This window comes from Xyrauchen texanus, chromosome 2 (genome assembly GCF_025860055.1).
Source record: "Xyrauchen texanus isolate HMW12.3.18 chromosome 2, RBS_HiC_50CHRs, whole genome shotgun sequence".
NCBI classification, from domain to species: Eukaryota; Metazoa; Chordata; class Actinopteri; order Cypriniformes; family Catostomidae; genus Xyrauchen; species Xyrauchen texanus.
Genome location: NC_068277.1, coordinates 24190889 through 24208746, shown reverse-complemented (window position 1 = coordinate 24208746; position 17858 = coordinate 24190889). Strand labels below are relative to the sequence as shown.

Genomic DNA, 17858 nt, shown 5'->3' with positions numbered 1-17858 from the left:
AAGTTTTCTGTGAGGGTTAGGTTTAGGGGTAGGGTTAGGTTTAGAGGATAGAATATAAAGTTTGTACAGTATAAAAACCATTATGTCTATGGAAAGTCCCCATAAAACATGGAAACACAACATGTGTGTGTGTGTGTGTGAGGAGGACATTTACTGAAGTGCGTTCTCTTTTGTCTTGTCGCACATTAATGGTTTAAAGCATTTGGTGGACAAACTAATAACTAATAAGAGCTAAAGAATGACAAAGAACGGATGCAGCGTTAATTGTGTTAAATATTTTAAAACATTAAAGCTGGACAAAAAAAAAGAAATCGCATACGTTAACGTTGACAGCACTAAAGGTGCGTACACACTGCAACGTTACTTGTCATACATTGCTGACAGAAAATAAAGCGGTTTAAAGTGGACTCGTTTTCATGGTAGGCCTACACATAATGTTTTTTTTAGTAAGCTACACAGAATGTTCTACATTAAATATTTAACTAACAGTCTGAAGTTACCTAGCAGAAGTGTATGTTAATGTTAGCTCAGTCAACGTAAGGCTAACATCAAAAGGTGTAGACAGAAAATATGATTATGCTGACCTGAGCTAATTTACTGAAATCAACCAACTCACATCTCCTTTCTTTTCATCCATGATGACATTAAGTCACCTAATGTTGTTTCTGGAGTTCTGCGCTCCATGCTTTCACCGACGACGCTAACGTGAGGTATGGATCTCAATCACACTGTTGCCAGGACCCGCCCTGCTCTGCTTCTGATAGGCTTGTGACGTTAGTTAGAGCTGCGCTCCTCTCATATGATTGGTAGGTGAAATCAATTGACTCGAAAATATTAAACCGCATTCAAGTTCCCAGTTTCAAATGCAGCCGCGCGGTATGCGCGCTCATAATGGAAGCGGCGCACTCGTTTTTTCCAAGCGCGTCCGCGCCGAAAGTGCGTCCGACTGTAATTTGCAGCCTGATTAATAAATTTTGCCTGCGCCAGAGGCCGGACCTGCCCTCAAGCCGGAAATCCGGCCCCCGGCCGGAATACTTTAAGCCCTGAAGTTATTATACAAATCTACAAATATGGCACAGAATGGCACAAAAGGAGGGGAATACAGTGATTCATGAAATGCAGAACATTGTAAACTGTCTAGTAAACATTTTGATATGATAATTTGTTTTAAATATTGAGTGTAAATTTATAACATTATGCTTTGTGTTATATTACCCTGGAATCAGTTTAAAAAAAGAATTACTACAGCTGCGAGGGGGTTTCTACTACAGCTGCTGAGAGTGACAGTAGATTTGGCATCTTCTCTCATTTGACTGTCTTTATCCACCACTAATTATAATGGTATAATAATCAACTTGACATGTCCCACAGTAATCATTTAGTATTATGCAATGTTCAACTGGGTTTTCAAAAATATGTCAGTAAAGTAGCTTTGCACAGTAAAAACATTTGAAGGTAATAACCATATAGATCAGTAGTAATAATGCTTTTTTTAAGTACATATCAATAAACATTATTGAATTTCATCCTCCATTGTGTTTATTTAATGAAAAACAAATAATTAGATTTTTTATTTTATGTCTTTAAAATATTTAAACTGCTACAATGGCTGTTTGGATGAAATGATGGTTCCTCTGATTAAAAACAAAACAACTTTTGAACAAATTTAGAGAAAATACATTATTATCAATATATTTATATAATTAAATATAATTATATATATAAAATATCATCAACAGGCTGAAATATATATAGATATAATTTCAGACATATCGCCCAGCACTACTACCAAGTCATTTTTTTTTTACATAAAAAATTGATTTAACTAATGACAAGATGACTCTTTCTCGCTCTCTTTAACTGCTTATTTGGTGTTGACACCAAACATTTATCTGTAATAGGCTGTCTTGTATACAGACCACATCCTAACCAGAGCCTGGAGTCACTATTTGGCCTAAATATAGGCTAATATACTCGTCTGTGCTGAACTGTTGTGCAGAAAACACAAGTTCAGAATTCTGAGTCATTGTGGGACATATAAATATAAAGCTATGATGAACACCTGATGGCATGACACATGACTTTACTGGTCAAAGATAAACATGTAAATGATTACAGCGCCAGAGAGATATTTAAAATCATGATAGGACGCTTTGGCGTGACAGGACACTTTCAGGGACTTCATCACTGCTGTCTAGTAAACTTGCAAGCATAACTAATAACACAAAAGCAAATGATTCCATTCGATCTAAATAGTTTAAATGGAAAGTCCACGGTGACTTCAGTGGCATGAGAGATATATATAATCGATCAATCTTTCACGAGCCCAGGGCAGTTCCCCTTTCACTTTCTCCATAGTTACTCCATAACACTGTCACCCAGATGCTTTAGTTAAACAGCCAGATCAACCATAACAAAGAGCAGCTACACACTTTCAATAACTTGTGTGATGATGTTATGGAAAATGAAGATCAGTAATAAGCTGACCGATATTTATACCCATCCTTCCCTCTGTACAGAATCACACAGTGACAGATCATGACATATACATCATAACGCTTTGCAAATGTTTAAAAAGTCCACTTTTATAACTTCTAGCGCTTTCATCTGTGTCACTTCCATAGCGAATGTATTCCAGCACAGGAATAAGAACAGGAAATAGCTCGGCCTACATTTATGCTAGCTCTCAAGCGCTACTTTAAGCCCAGATGCCGCTCTAAGCAGTGCTAAATACAGATTAAGCCCAGCCGAGAAGACATAATGTGCGACCTGTGTAATCTTTCGTTTGCAAATGTGTTTACTTACCCTGAAACTGCAATTCTCCGTTGCTGAGATCGCCAGTCTGTTTTGCACCACCGCAGGAAGTGCTCAGCCCGAGTCACGTGACAGCGGTCGCAGCGCCCATTGGGTACTTGTCAAATTGTATACTACAAGGAATGAAGGGAGTTGTATTTTTTTTTAACTCAGTTGTAGAAAAGGACTGATTTCCTTATTTCCATTGACGTGCACGACAACAGTATCCTAGATAACATGGATCAGCCCTGATGTAAAAAAACTGAATTGCTGGTCGCCATCATGTTGTGTTGTCAAAGGATCCTGCAGTGTGCTGGTGTCCCATAGTATGCTTGCTTGATTGGTCTTCACACAAAGATTTTTAGACAAATATTTCAGCTCTGTAGGTCCATATAATGGAAGTGAATGGTTACCAAAAATGTGAAGCTCCAAAAAGCACATAAAATCATCTTAAATGTAATCCATAAATCTCCAGTGGTTTAATCCATATCCATGCCATATTAATTCCTGTTTTCAAGCTTGATTACACTTCCTAGAGCTTGATGCATGCAAATGCATCAAGGCTAGATGGCGCTAGGAAGTGTAATCAAGCTTGAAAACAGGAACGTACCTACAGACTGCAATTACAGGATGCAGTGATGTGCACAGACCTTAGTAGGGGTAGGGGTGAAAGGACATGGACAGAGTTTGAAGAGAAATCTGGGAGAAATTTTGTGCCCCTGCAGCCCCCGTTCTGTGCACAATGTACTCTGCAAGATGTACAGTGAAAAATACGTTCTATTTTGGTCTGTTCAATCTAACTAGATCACTTCAGAAGACATGGATTAAAAACTCCTGTCATATGGATATCTTTTATCCTGCCTTAATGTGTTTATGGAGCTTCAAAGTTTTGGTCACCATTCACTTATATTGTATGGACCTACAGAGCTGAAATCTTCTAAAAATCAGAGCATGTGAGAGGAGCGGTGATAATTCCACCTGAGCAGAGATCGCCTTTTTCATCCCATTTTCTTACAATTTGGAATGCCAAATTCCCACTACTAAGTAGGTCCTCAACCCATTTAGAGCGAGAACCCCTAATCGCAACCATGAGGAGGTTACCCCATGTGACTCTACCCTCCCTAGCAACAAGGCCAATTTGGTTGCTTAGGAGACCTGGCTGGAGTCAATCAGCATGCCCTGGATTCGAACTTGCGACTCCAGGTGTGGTAGTCATCTTCAATACGCACTGATCTACCCAGGCCCTGAGAGCGCCTTTTTGAAGATTCCGTTCCGCTCGCTCAAGCCGCTCAGTGCCACATGCTCAACCCAAAATGCGCTTTGTGATATGCTGGTTTGGGAATCTGTGAAATAAGCAATAGGCCTGAGGTTATGGAGCTCAAAATTTTTTAGTGAAGTTGAAAACCTTTTAGCCTACATAAATGCAAAGTATAAATCAAAGTTAAGAATGAGGAAATTGAAAGGGAGTGTGGAGAGGCCGCGAGAATGATAAAATATACCTTTTGGAATCATATGTGTGATGCCAGAAAGCACAAGGATGCTCTACGTGAACATGGTAGTGCAGCAAAAGGTAAGTGTGCAGCGGATGGGGCGGGGCCGGGCAGGAATGTCGCACGCCCGGTCCCCAATCGGCCTGATGGAGCGTGCGAGGGATAAAGGCGGCCGGTGACGACGGTTCGAGAGAGAGAGAATTGCGGGCATGTCCGTCATGTGTGTGTTTATGTTTGTGCTTTTGTTTTGAGTTTAATTAAATTATTATTTATATTGACAAGCCGGTTCTCGACTCCTCCTTGCCCATCTTAACCCCCTTACAGTAAGCTAGTAGGCTACACTACCATTCGATAATAAATGAATAGATAAGTAGACAGTAAGGTATCTTTTTGTTTTGCAATCACGTCAGTGCAGCTGCCAGCTAGATGCAGGCCCGGTTCTGTGGGGTTGCGAACGTTAGAGCACCCTCAATTGAATATATAAGCTTGATAATACTGAATATTGGTAAAGCATATTTCCTTGAATCCGGTGAACACACACAAACAAATCCCTGCATCAAAACTGATAAGCATGTATGATCTTGTGGATCAGTGTCTCCTAATTTGCAGGTGCAGCATTCTGCTTACATGCCTCTATTGTACAATTGAGCATTTGATTTGTTAAGATTTTCGCTCTCGCATAGAGAATTTCATAGCGGAATTATCTCACTTAATCGACCACCTGTTGCTTTTGATTTTTGCATTGGGATAAAATGGCACATAACTGCTGGTCAGTTACCCCAAGCCACGATAAGTGAAATGTAAAAAAATGACTAGATTAGTGGTTGCGGATAACATCTTCCAACATAGCTTGCTGCATTCATGCGCAATGAAAAAAGCATTTGTTTTGGGATCATTAAACATGATTTCATCTAATATATACAGTAAGGGACAAAATCTTAGTTTATGCAGGACAAATATTTTCTATTTGTTAAATCCATGGTTAAAACCTTCTGTACATGTAAAGAGCGCATGCACAACACATGATTTTTTGACACATATAAAGTCCACATTCACTTTATGCTGCTTTAAAAAGTATCAAGGAAAAACAAAGGGGGCACATGGGGTCTGCTAGTATAATAATTATTATATAATTAACCATAGTCCTTTATATTGCATACAATTTGTACATATCAAATTGTAGGAAATATTAAGCAACAATACTGAAAAAGAGAAAAACATTCACACCCTTGTTAGTAATACACCCTTGTAAACCACAAAATTAGGATGAGAAATTGCAAATTTTGATTTACAGACCTAAAGTCTTATAGCATTGAATCAGTAACCTATTATTATTAATGTATCAAATATACAGTAGCCTAATAATCATTCCATGGAGACAACTGAAGAACAAATATGAATTTCACTTTCACCTCTAATATTTTTCCTGGTACTAGTTCATGTTTTCATTATTGCCATAAACAACTCGAACAAACTATAAAGTTGAAAAGATTGTGGTTTTCTGGGTCGGTTGTGTCACTCAGATCCAGTTTAATCTGAAGACCAAGAAATAGAGAAATATTTGACTGATTACAAATGATAAGGAAGGTCTGGTAGACCTGATTATCTAACAGCCGTTGTAAACCATTACAAAATAAACAGCAAGGTTTTATATACTAAAACACAACAATACAGTCACATAATTTCAGATGTGTATGTTACTAAGCATTAGACACTTTAATACATGTCGGCCTATAGCCTATATTTCACCCAGAGGGGCACCTCAGCCGATGTGGGCAAAAGGGCAGTTGCTCGGGCCCAGGGACGGATTATGACTTGCAAAGCTCTGGGGCCAATTATCACCAAGGGCCCCCCTCCACCCAAAAGTTGTTGAGCGGGTGGGGGTGGGGGGTGTTCATTGGTCATACCCAAAAGGGTTTTCAAGCGGGAGGGATCACCAAACTAGATTGCGCACCCCAGGCTGTCAAGGGCCCCCTGGTAGTCAAGGGCCCCTGGGCACTGGCCCCATTGGCCCGGTCGGTAATACTACAGAGAAATGTCTGAGTGGGATTTTATTTTTGGCATGAAGGTGAGAAAATAATGAGAGAATTTTCCTTTTTGGGTGAACTATTCCCTTAAGCTGGTCTGTTTAGTAGGGAGCTCAAGTGCATGCTGTCATTCCAGCAAAAAGGGGACATACCAACTCAGAAATGTATATTCATTTTTCAATTACATTTTTCATTCAAATTGTTATGCTTATAAAACAATTTATAATGAAAAAATAAAACTTAACTTCAGCCTTTTCTTTTTGTTTTTCTGTTTCAAGAGATGCTGAACATGTGGAGTTGTGGTGGCGTAGTGGACTAAAGCACATAACTGGTAATCACAAGGTTGCTGATTCGATCCCCACAGCCACCACCATACCATTGTGTCCTTGAGCAAGATTCTTAACTCCAGGTTGCTCCGGGGGGATTGTCCCTGTAATAGTCTGCCAAATGCATAAATGTAAATGTAAACATGTCTGCAATGCTGACAGAGGTCGTTGCTGACTTGTGATACGTCGATCGATCAATCATCGATTACTGATGTGATTACAAGAGTGGAAGATGTTGAGAAAAGGATCAATTACCTGGAGTCATCGGAGAGGGAATAATCTGCTATATCCACTAGCAACTAAGGTGGAGTTGGAGCATGTCTGAGAGAAATTGGAGGGCATGGAAAACCGTAGACGGTGGAATAATGTCCGTATTGTGGGAGTGCTGGAGGGAGTGGAGGGACAGGATCTGGTGGAAATCCTGGATGAGCTCTTTCCGAGTCTGCTTGATATGGCAGGCCACAAGCTGGAAATCGAGTGAGCTCACAGGGTTCTGGCTCGGGGTTCAGCGGAGGGAGACAGGCCCCGATTGATTCTGGACAAATTTCTGGGATCATCCAATAAAGATCTTGTGTTACGTGAGGCGAGGAGTAAAGGAAGGCTTTCTTGGAAGGACCACTGCATTTTCTTTTTTCCACACTTTGCAAACTCGACAAGAGGAAAAATCGATTCAAGGAATACAAGAAACTTTTACATCAACAGAAGGTCACTTTTGCACTGATATTCCAGGCCAAATTGAGAATAGATACTAAGGATGGCTGAAAAACATTTACATGCCCACAGCAATGTCCTTCATAAAGTCAATGGAGTGAGTGGATCATCTTTTTGTGCTCACATTGCAGCCGAGTGGACCGGCTCACTGAACATTCACTAGACTGTTTGAAGAATCTGCGCTCATTTTGTGCTGGCTCCGCCTATTGGCTGGAATTTATTTTGTAGAATAACACACATTCAGTAAAGTATTATGTATGAATCTACACACTCTTGTGCTTATTCCACCTATTGGCTGTGGAGTTTGTTTTGTGGAGTATTTTTTGCAATGCCATTGGAGTAAGCCATTTGCTTGCACTCATATTGCAGCCGAGTGGACCGGCTCACTGAACATTAGCTTGACTGTTTGAGAAATCTGCACTCCTTTTTTTTGTGCTGGTTCCTAGTGGCTGTAATTTATTTTGTGGAGTCTCACACCTTCAGGGCAGTTTTATGGATGAATCTATATGCTCTTTGTGTTTATTCTGCCTATTGGCTAGAGTTTGTTTAATAGATTATCTTTTGCTGTGTAATTCTGTCTCACAAAATTTGCATTGTAACAACGGACTTGAGCAATCCGATGGTAAAGTTGTCCCAGGGGGTCTCGTATGCCTGTATGGACTGTTTGAGTTTGGAGGGATGGATGCCATTTGGCGCTATCGTGCTTGGGGTTAATATTATAAAATATTTTGGCTAATATTTATGCACCTAACGTTGATGATCAGGGTTTTTTTTATAAATCTTGAAGGGATGTTGCAAGCCGCTGGCACCCCTCATGATATAATATTAGGAGGAGACTTTAATCTTTTGATGGACACAGTCCTTGATCATAGTGATGCAAAAAAGCCCCCAAGAGAAACATTGATGCTTCACAAGATGTGTAAATATTACAATATTTTGGAAACCTTTGAACCCATCTGGTAGGGACATTTTGGGGATTTTTTTCATAAGTCCATAAGATTTATTCTAGAAAAGATTTTTTTTTAATAAATCTAAGTCCCTCATTTCATCTGTTATTGATTGCTTAATTGGAAACATTTAGTCTCAGATCACACCCTGGTGTGTTCTGATCACAGAGGTGTTGCCACATATGGAGAAAAATAAATCCTATAGTTGGCACTTTAATGCATCCCTTTTGCAAAATCCTGAATTCCAACAAATGTTAAAGGCTGAAATCATTGTCTATATGGAGACCAACTGATCCTCAGTATCCTCTGTGGGCGTGGCTTGGGTGGCACTTAAGGTGGTTCTTAGGTGCCGGATCATACAGTATGCCGTATTCACCAAAAAATCCAAAGCACAAGAACTCGTGGAATTGGAAGGGAATATTAAAAGTGCAGAGGTAGAGCTGAAGCACTGAATGTCATCTGATGGCCAACTCTTTTGTCACGGAAGATGAGATTTGGCTATGTATGGCAAGACAGTCATACTTTGAGTCAGGGGATAAGGCAGGGAAACTTCTGGCCAGATTTTAAAACAGAGAGTCTTTTCTACCATTCTCTCAGTGAAATCTGCTGGTGGGGGTTGGCTTGTTGGGTTCTCTCTCTCGACTGGAGGCTCTGTGTCTGCTTTTATGCCACTCTCCTCCTGCTCACTGGAATTAGAGACAGGTGTTCTCAGGTGTAAGCGCCCTTAACGCTTTCCTCTCCCAGACGGGCGCTTGACCACGCCCCCGCTGCCACATTTGCCTTGGCCATTGATATTAATAATTATTTCTCTGCCATCCACCCGGGGGAGCACCGCTGGCATCCGCCGGGGGATGGAGTAGCCGACCGCCCGGAAGCAGTGAACGGTCACCGTCCACGAGGCGAGTGGGGACTTGACTTCCCGACTGCCTGGAGCAATTGAGCCGCTGCCAGGGGCGACTGCGGAAGATGGTGCAGGAGAGAGAGATCATTTACGGGCATGTCCGTCGTGTGTGTTTGTGTCTTTTGTTTAAGTTTCTCATTAAACTATTATTTATATTGTCAAGACGGTTCTCGCCTCCTCATTGCCCATCTAAATCCCTTTACATGAACCTTTCAGACTCATTATAGACATACATACATAATTGCATAAGGCACACTCTTGCATCTCTAGATGCTGTTTACATAGAAAAAGAAACAGACAGAAAAACAACAACATATATATATACGTACAGACCGGGTAGAACAGGAGTGTCACAATGGTGCCGTGACCCGGATGGGAGTGAGGTTTAGGGGGGTGAGTGTAATGGGAGCCAGCTGGTACATAGCTGTGCAGTGTAAACCTCACTCTCCTGATCTCAAGAGGTGCACTAGAACAGAGAATGTAAACACTTATCCGTACTTGAAATCAAAAGGTATTTAAGAGTGCAGGAACAGTCAATGTTCCAGAACAAATTATGGCTCTTTATTTGATCACACATTTTGTACACATGCACGTTTATTAGCAAGTCAGCATTTAATCTTCTAATCAAAAATAAAATAATCTAAGATTTAAACATGAATACAATTTTGAGAACAACATCAATCAGCTATAGTGTGAAATTGCCTTTAGATATTGTATTGAATGCTTATAGACAGCTATATGTTTGAGGATAACAGCTGAATTGAAACATGACTAAAAAAATTCAAAGACTGTTTTGTATGTACTTTTGTGTGTTTATATATATATATGTCCGTTTTCGCTGCTTTCATCCAATAATTCAGGTTATCAGCCTTACATTTAGCTATTGCTAGCATTAAATGTGAGATCAAATACTTTTTTGTATGACAGATACTTTAAACAAGCACGGATATCCTCAATGCATATGGTCTGTAATTCATTGTACAAAATTTGGCATGTAAAATCACAGGCCGATTTCTCTTTCCAGTCCAGCCCTGGTTATGACACACTTGCCGATTAAAAGTGGTGGAGAGGTGACACACATAACGACTCACCGCATCTCTTTCTGAGCCCTGTCACTTGGAGTTTGCCATAATAACAACATGAGTCAAATTGCAATTGCAATAGAGGGATTTGGGGCATTTTCAGACCTGTAACTGCTTGATTGTTCTGAAACGGGGCTAAAATATTTACAATGTTGCCTTTTCTTAATAATTCGGTTGGCTTTCATAAGGTTATATTTTAAAATGCACCAAAACTGTAAAATGTCCATCAAGTTTATTTTTTATCAGTCATTAGTTGATTAATTGCATTATTTCTGCATATGAAAGAATCACTATGGATTTTAATCAGCATTTGTGATGATATGCAGCTAAATGTGATAAAACAAATTCTGATCAGCTTGTAATCTTGTCAGTTCTTCTCAGTGACAGAATTATTTTTTCAAACAGAACAGATGTGTTTTTTCAGTGCTTGAAGCCATTAACTCAACAGGGAGTCCTGACGGTCAAGTGATTAACACCTCCCAGTGAGAGGTGCTAATGGAGCGTCTTCCTCTGACTGGCTGGTGATTATGTTAATGAAGCTAACACATGAAAATCATTGGAAAAATCAGCTAATGTAGAGACACCTTTAGATAATTCTGTACAACTTCATCTTGCTTTGAGTTTAAACCAAAGATGCATTTAACATTTAAGAATAATTCTCCTAACACATTCAGATTAACATTTTTATTGGTTGCTTCTCAACATGACACATAACAAATAAAAACATTAATATTCAGAGTCAACCATTAAACCCCATTGTTTCTCTTCCCCCCTCTTGATAACTCCAACCCCACCCTGACCCCCAACAAACCCCTCTTTATATATATATGAAATAAATGAAAATAATAATTATAGATATTTACTTATCAATGTAATGAATCCCCTGCTCTAAAGAAAACATATCCACCCCATATCTTCCCAAATTTTGAGCTTCCCGTGGGGAAAGATACATTTCTTGAAAAAACACAATATCATATTTCTTACATTTAAGAAAATAAATAACCTTCCTTCTTTTTATGGGTTGCCCCAACCCATTCACATTCCTGTGGGGAAAGACAATTCACTCATATCAACATTTGACATTTTGACATAAGAAAAAAATAGATTATGTGTCAAAACTAAAATTATAAAGACCTCATTCCAACCTTAGGACAAAAATCAACCCCAGAACTTTTCCCAGAACAAAACAAACAGAAAAAAGAAAAATGTGCACATTAACCCCGTGCAGGACAGCACCAACAGTCCATGTACGCCTACGAAAGTCCCTGCGACAACTTTGCCATTGGATTGCTCAAATCTGGTGCTTCTATAAAATGTAATTTCTGTATATGTAATACAGAATTACACAACAGAAGATAATCTAAAAAATAAACTCCAGCCCATAAGCGAAAAAAAAAGAAAAATGAATTGTCTCAAAGTTGTGTTCCTCCACAAAATGAGCTCCAGCCACTAGTGGGATGTTCAGTTCTTCGGGCAGTCAAACTCCAATGTCCTGCAAGAAATATTCAACAAAACCAACTCGAGCCAACAGGAGGCATTAGCACACAAAACGAGCAATTCATCCACAAGCTGTCTTGAAGAAATTATATTACATAAAATGAACTCTAGCCGCTAGGCAGAACCAGCACAAAGAGAAACTAAAAAGTTGCCACACTTCCTCGGGCAGTCGAGGGTATGTTCAATGTGTCGGTCCACTAGACAGCAATATGAAAATCACCAAAAGGCTTACTCACTCCTATGCTTTTATGAAAGACAGTGCTTGTTGTGGGCATGTAAATTCTCTACGTCCATTCTTAGTATCTATTCTCAGTTTGTCCGGAAACAGAGCAAAAGCAACCTTCTGTTGATGTAAGAGTTTCTTGGATTCCCTGAATCAATCATGTTTCTCTCTTGTCAAATTTGCAAAGTCTGGGAACAAGAAAATGCTGTTATTCTTCCAAGTAAGCCTTCCTTTACTCCTCGCCTCGCATAACACAAGATCTTTATTGGATGATCTAAGACATTTTGCCAGAATTGATCAGGGCCTGTCTCCCTCAGCCGATATTAGAGCCGAGACTCTGTGAGCTCACTCGATTTCCAGCTTATGGCCTGTTATGTTGAGCAGACTCGGGAACAGCCTGTCTAGGAATTTCACCATATCTCTGCCTTCCTCATGCTCAGGAATTACAAAAATTCAGACATTGTTTCTTTTTTATGATTCAAATTATGATTCTCCAAATCTCCCAGTTTTTCCCAAATGTGTTGCAGGTCTGTCTTGGTCACTAGCAGATTAGCAACTAATTCCCTCTCTGATGACTCTGATCAGGGAATCAGCTTGAGCATATAAGTGTCTTTTAATATCTCCAGAGCCCGAGGATTTTGATTTTTTTTTACATATTGTCTACCTAGAACAGGTAAGAATAAGAGTGAATCAAATTTCACCGGTTTATGACAAAAATAGCATTAAAACTAGCAAAGTGCGCAGAGCTCACCGCTCACACGTCCACTCCTTGCACTGCGCCACGCGACTCCTCCCATGACACTTTCAATAGCATTGATGACATTAATGTCTTACTGTCTGTCTTAGATTCTGAAGAAGATGTAATCACTGCTAAACATCAGGAGATGAAAGTAAAAACAACAACAGTTGATGTACATGCCAAGAGGGTGTATGGGAGGACGTCTGGAGATACCTGCATTTGTAGGTACTCCAGTATGAATGAATATAAAGGCATCTTTATGGGACTAAATTCCTGAAAAGAAAGTCTACTGTCTCATTGCTGTCCTAGCACGCATGTGCCAACTGCAAGTGTACAGTATGCGAGCACAGTATGTAGTATACTTTGACAATGTTGGTGTCACACGTGGCTAAGTTAGCTCACCCCTGGACTAGCCTTTTACACTACTGCGGCGTCTCTACTTGATTCGAAGGCTGAGGAAAGCACATCTCCCACTCCCCATCCTCACTACATTCTATAGAGGGACTATTGAGAGCATCCTGAGCAGCTGCATCACTGTTTGGTTTGGGACTTGCACCGTTTCGGACCGCAAAGCCCTGCAGAGGATAGTGAGGACAGCTGAGAAGATCATCGGGGTCTCTCTTCCCTCCATCAAAGACATTTACAAAAAACACTGTATCCGCAAAGCAACCAGCATTGTGGATGACCCCACACACTCCTCACACAAACTCTTTACCCTCCTGCCGTCTGGCAAGAGGTAACGAAGCATTCGGGCCCTCATGGCCAGACTGTGTAACAGCTTCTTCCCCCAAGCCATCAGACTCCTCAATACTCAGAGTCTGGTTTGACACACACACACACACACACACACACACACACACACACACACACACACACACACACACACACACACACACACACACACACACGTGTCCTGATTTGCACTTTAATTGTGTCACTTTATAACTGGCTGCTACCTCAATAACAATATCTCATAGTATGTTCTGTTTAAGTTTTTAGAAACTGTCATCTTTTTGCACTATTGTCCTGTTCATTGTCAGAAATTTCTTGTACTGTCCCGTACTTTTTGCACATGTTTGCACATGGACTTTATATAGGTATATAGGTGTATATATAGGTATTTTATTTAGTTGTGTAGTCTCATGTGGTCCTGTGTTTGTCCTTTGTTGTTTTATGTAGCACCATAGTCTACTGGAGGAATGTTGTCTCGTTTCACTGTTTACTGTACTAAATGTATATGGTTGAAACGACAATAAAAACCACTTGACTTGACTTGACTACTTCTCAAAGTCTATGCATTTCGCAGTTCGTTCCCCAACCCCGTGTTAACGGTTTCACGGTTCCAGTGAATTTGTCGGTCTGTTATGTTTGCTTTGTTATTTCTCTCCCTCATGTGTCTTTGGCACTGTCGGCATGCTTGTTACCATGGGAACACTGATCACACCACTAATTCACTGCCCATTTAATCCCTTCGTTGTGTCATGTTCTTAGCTAGATTGTTGTTTGGTGTTGAAGTAACTCACCTCGCTCTCTCTGCCTAGTTGGTCCTGTATCATGTATTTGTTTTGGTTGCCCATCTCTGCCTGCATGTCGGGAGTGTGGTTGACTTCCAGTTTGCTGTACACCTGTTCTCTTTATCCACATCTCTTCAACTGAGAATTCCTCACAAATCTGCCCCTGACTACCACAACGCTTAAACTCACCTACAAACACACTCTTTACAAAGGATTCCTTATGGATCTGCTCTCTGCGCGGTCAGTGCACACTCATCGACAATCATATCCATCACCTTCTACTGCAGTCGGTGCCGGGATCTCCACACTTCACCTTGATCTGCTGAAGTTATAATTAATTGTTAATAAATCTTATGAACCGTTCTTCTGCTATTGGGTCTCTTTGTCTCACCTAATGGTACAGTCCACTGTGCAAATTACAAGACACAATTATTATTATTTTTTTATTGGTAACAAACAAAATTCTGATATTTAAAACAGTAGAGTTGGAGAAAATGAGAAATAAGATAAATGATCCCTTCTTGAACTAACAGGAAAAGTTTTAATTGAGTTATTCTATTTTTGCATTTGGATTGGTATGGTCTGAAAACTCAACTGTGAAGCATTACATGGACCCACAGCCCTGTCCTAAATGCCAAGATAGTAATCAGGCAATCTCAATACATTTCTGTATTTTATCTCTGAAATTGAAATTTCTTCAATCAATTTCACATAAATATTTCCTTTGATCCTGCCTCCTAATGAGGAATCACAAGGAGATTAAAATAGTAATTGTGTAATTCCTAACCTAAAGATCTCAATCAACACAGTAGTTATTGGGCAACCCTACACTATTCTGGCACAGTTGTGGTCCAATTACGGCATAAGGGACAGGATAAGTGTGGCTGAGTTTTGGCATCTATCTGGGGTGAATACAGCTTACAATTGGTAGGTGGGTTTTGGGCCAATGTTGGACCGTAATTCAATGCAATATGTGGGCCAAACTCACAGGTGGAATGCAGCCAGATTCAGTCCAAAATAATTTTGCTATCTGGGAATGCAATGGTGTGGTGCTGTTATTTTCCTGTATTTGTACATTTCAACCACCAATGAAAACAAAGGCAGGATGTAAGAGAAAAAAGTGACAAGACCAAAATCAGATTTTTTTTGTGTTATACAGTTTATTTTCCAATCTAAAAATATGAAGACAAAATATAATAAATCCCAATTAATAGCAATTCAGAATGTCTTAATGTTCATGGCCTCAACTACATGGTCACGAACTACTGGAAACCCATGACTCTGGCACAAAGGACTGTGGGTTTGATGCACTTGTAATACATAATAGGTGGTGTGATTTGTTTTGTCTCTCTGCTGCTACATTAAAGCTGTGACTGCAGTGTAGCTGTTGTGCACTTACAAAAGACATTCCTAAAATTGCTGACAAGTGTCCTTTAGTCAGGATCCTCAAGATTCCCATTTCGTATCTTGTCAGATGGAATGGATTATTACAAAGACACTGATATCTAGTGTAAAATGTATTATGCTATAGCAATATGATGCAAGTAAGGGAATTTTTGGACTTTGTGCAAGTAGTGTCAGAATAAAATGATCTAACAAGGTTGATAAATATTGTACTCCAAACCTCACAATTTAAAACACAAAACAAACAAAATAAACCCTCATGAGCCAGACGGGAGTACCAGACATCCAGTTATGTCAAAAACATAACAGTTTTTTCAACACTGTAATACATAGTATTACTCCAAAATTAACCATACTGTCTTGCATAATACAAATTACAATAGAGTTTCCTAGTGTACAACATTTCAATGCGTTGCTTATTTCTTTACATCATTGCATCATTTTATTTATTATTTTGATAATTATGTACAGGGTAATTCTGAGGAATTTATCAACAGAAAAGAAGCATAAATATGTGTACTTCTCTTTTGTATGTTACAGTTTAAGAAACCATACTTTACAAATACTTTATGTACACAACAAGCCCCTTTTAAATTACCCTCAAATAATCATCACAGAAATTACTGTAAATGCTTTTCAATTAGCATGAAAAACTACAAATATTTGCCTGGTCTGACTTGAGACAATACTGTTACCACATCCCATGAGAACTTTATTTACAATGCTAGGGAAAGCCCAAGTATTCATAAATCAGTGTTTCACTCCATATTAAACAAAGATAATTACAATATTGTCCTAATATAGTGCAAAAAGCACTGAAAGAGCAACCCTTGAGCAGTTGTTGCCAAATCAAATGAAATGAAAGGGAATCTTATAAAATGAGCCAGTTTGATCGCCACTCTGCCCTTTTAAGTCTTTTTATAGACTAGGGCGCCAAAACCATTTCAGCGAGCTTAGCAGTGCATAATTTCTACCAATACATTCTCACTAATGCAAGCCCCGACAATAAGGTTTAGAACCTTACAGATCGATGACCCTAGAACCTTAGTTCTGGCACTGCTTGTAGTGATTTTCAAAACCGAAGAAGCCCTCAATCTATTGTCCCTACGAGTTTTGCTCAAGGTATTCATCAATCATGGTGAGATTGTTGAGCCAGTCTTCATTGCTGCCCACTAGAGTGTCTATGAAGTCTACCTCCCCACCAGCACCTCCTCCCCCAGGCCTTTGTAGTCCCATTCCACCATTGCTCTGATGCTGCTGGGTGTAGTCGAAGGAGGGAAGTTTATGTCCAGGGCTGTAGCCCTGTGGTGGGCAATGTTTGCCTGCGGAAGCAGTCTGGTAGCTCGGAGGAGCCATGCCGTGAGCTGGGTGCATCATAGAAGGACCTCCAGGTTTCATAACAGCAAGGGCGGAAAGCGGACCTCGGATTCTGAAGTTTTGTTGAGATATGGAGGGGAGCGGCTGGCCGGTGGGCATCTTCTGGTCCTGTCTGCCAATCAGACCAGGGGCTACCTGGTTAAGGGTAGGACGGGCAACAGGGAAGTTGGCTGGCATACCTGCCATGGTAGATCGCTGTGGAAACTGAGACCCCCCACAACCAGGTGGGGCTCCTCCACTGGGGAAGGGATGTTGGAGGGTAGCAGGGTCCATATGTGGTTGCATCCCCTGTTGGTGCTGCCAAAGCTGGGATTGTGATGAGGGTTGCTGCTGAGAAGGGAACATCATACGTGAAGTAAGAGCTCCACCTTGGTGCAACGCCTGCCGTAAGTGGTGAGTCGGCACAGGACCCCGTGTTATGTTGGGACATGGCATACCTGGTCGGGTCACACCGTGAGCTGGGTGTAGCGGTTGACGTGGAGGTCCGCCCATTCCCGTTATAATCTGGCCTGGCTGCATTGCCATTCCAAAGTCTTGTGAAGGGTGGCAGAGGGGTTGTTTTGAGCCTTTGCTACACATATATCCTCCAACGTTGGGGCCAATCTGGGACATAGAGCCAGAGGAAAGACCCATTCGATTTGTGGGTAGAGGGCCGCTAAGGGACAGTGTGTTGGAATTGGGCTGTTGAGAAGGCCCCATAGCATAACCACCACACTCCGAAGGGAGTGGTCGACCTGGACCTGCAGGAAAAGAGGAAAAATAATTGACTTTGAGCACAAATTTGGGTATATAACCATATTTTAAGAGCTATATTTTGCCAATAAATT

The 17858-nt window shown here is 40.4% G+C and overlaps 2 protein-coding genes across 5 annotated transcripts in view; both read right to left on the bottom strand.

Annotated features, from left to right (window-relative positions):
• LOC127662042 (myotubularin-like) overlaps positions 1-2869 on the bottom strand; it is a 41339-nt gene extending 38470 nt beyond the window's left edge. The window contains exon 1 of one of the 2 annotated variants that reach the window (XM_052153026.1): positions 2806-2869. The gene's annotated coding sequence lies outside the window, so the exon portion shown is untranslated. The remainder of the gene's footprint in view (positions 1-2805) is intronic. The other variant, XM_052153027.1, reaches the window with a different exon arrangement.
• Positions 2870-15404: 12535 nt separating this feature from the next.
• Positions 15405-17858, bottom strand: part of LOC127619649 (mastermind-like domain-containing protein 1) — a 97185-nt gene continuing 94731 nt past the window's right edge. For all 3 annotated transcript variants that reach the window (XM_052092617.1, XM_052092610.1, XM_052092620.1), the window contains exon 5: positions 15405-17771. In XM_052092617.1, coding sequence (XP_051948577.1) covers positions 16759-17771 — 1013 coding nt within the window. In that variant the 3' untranslated portion in view covers positions 15405-16758. The remainder of the gene's footprint in view (positions 17772-17858) is intronic.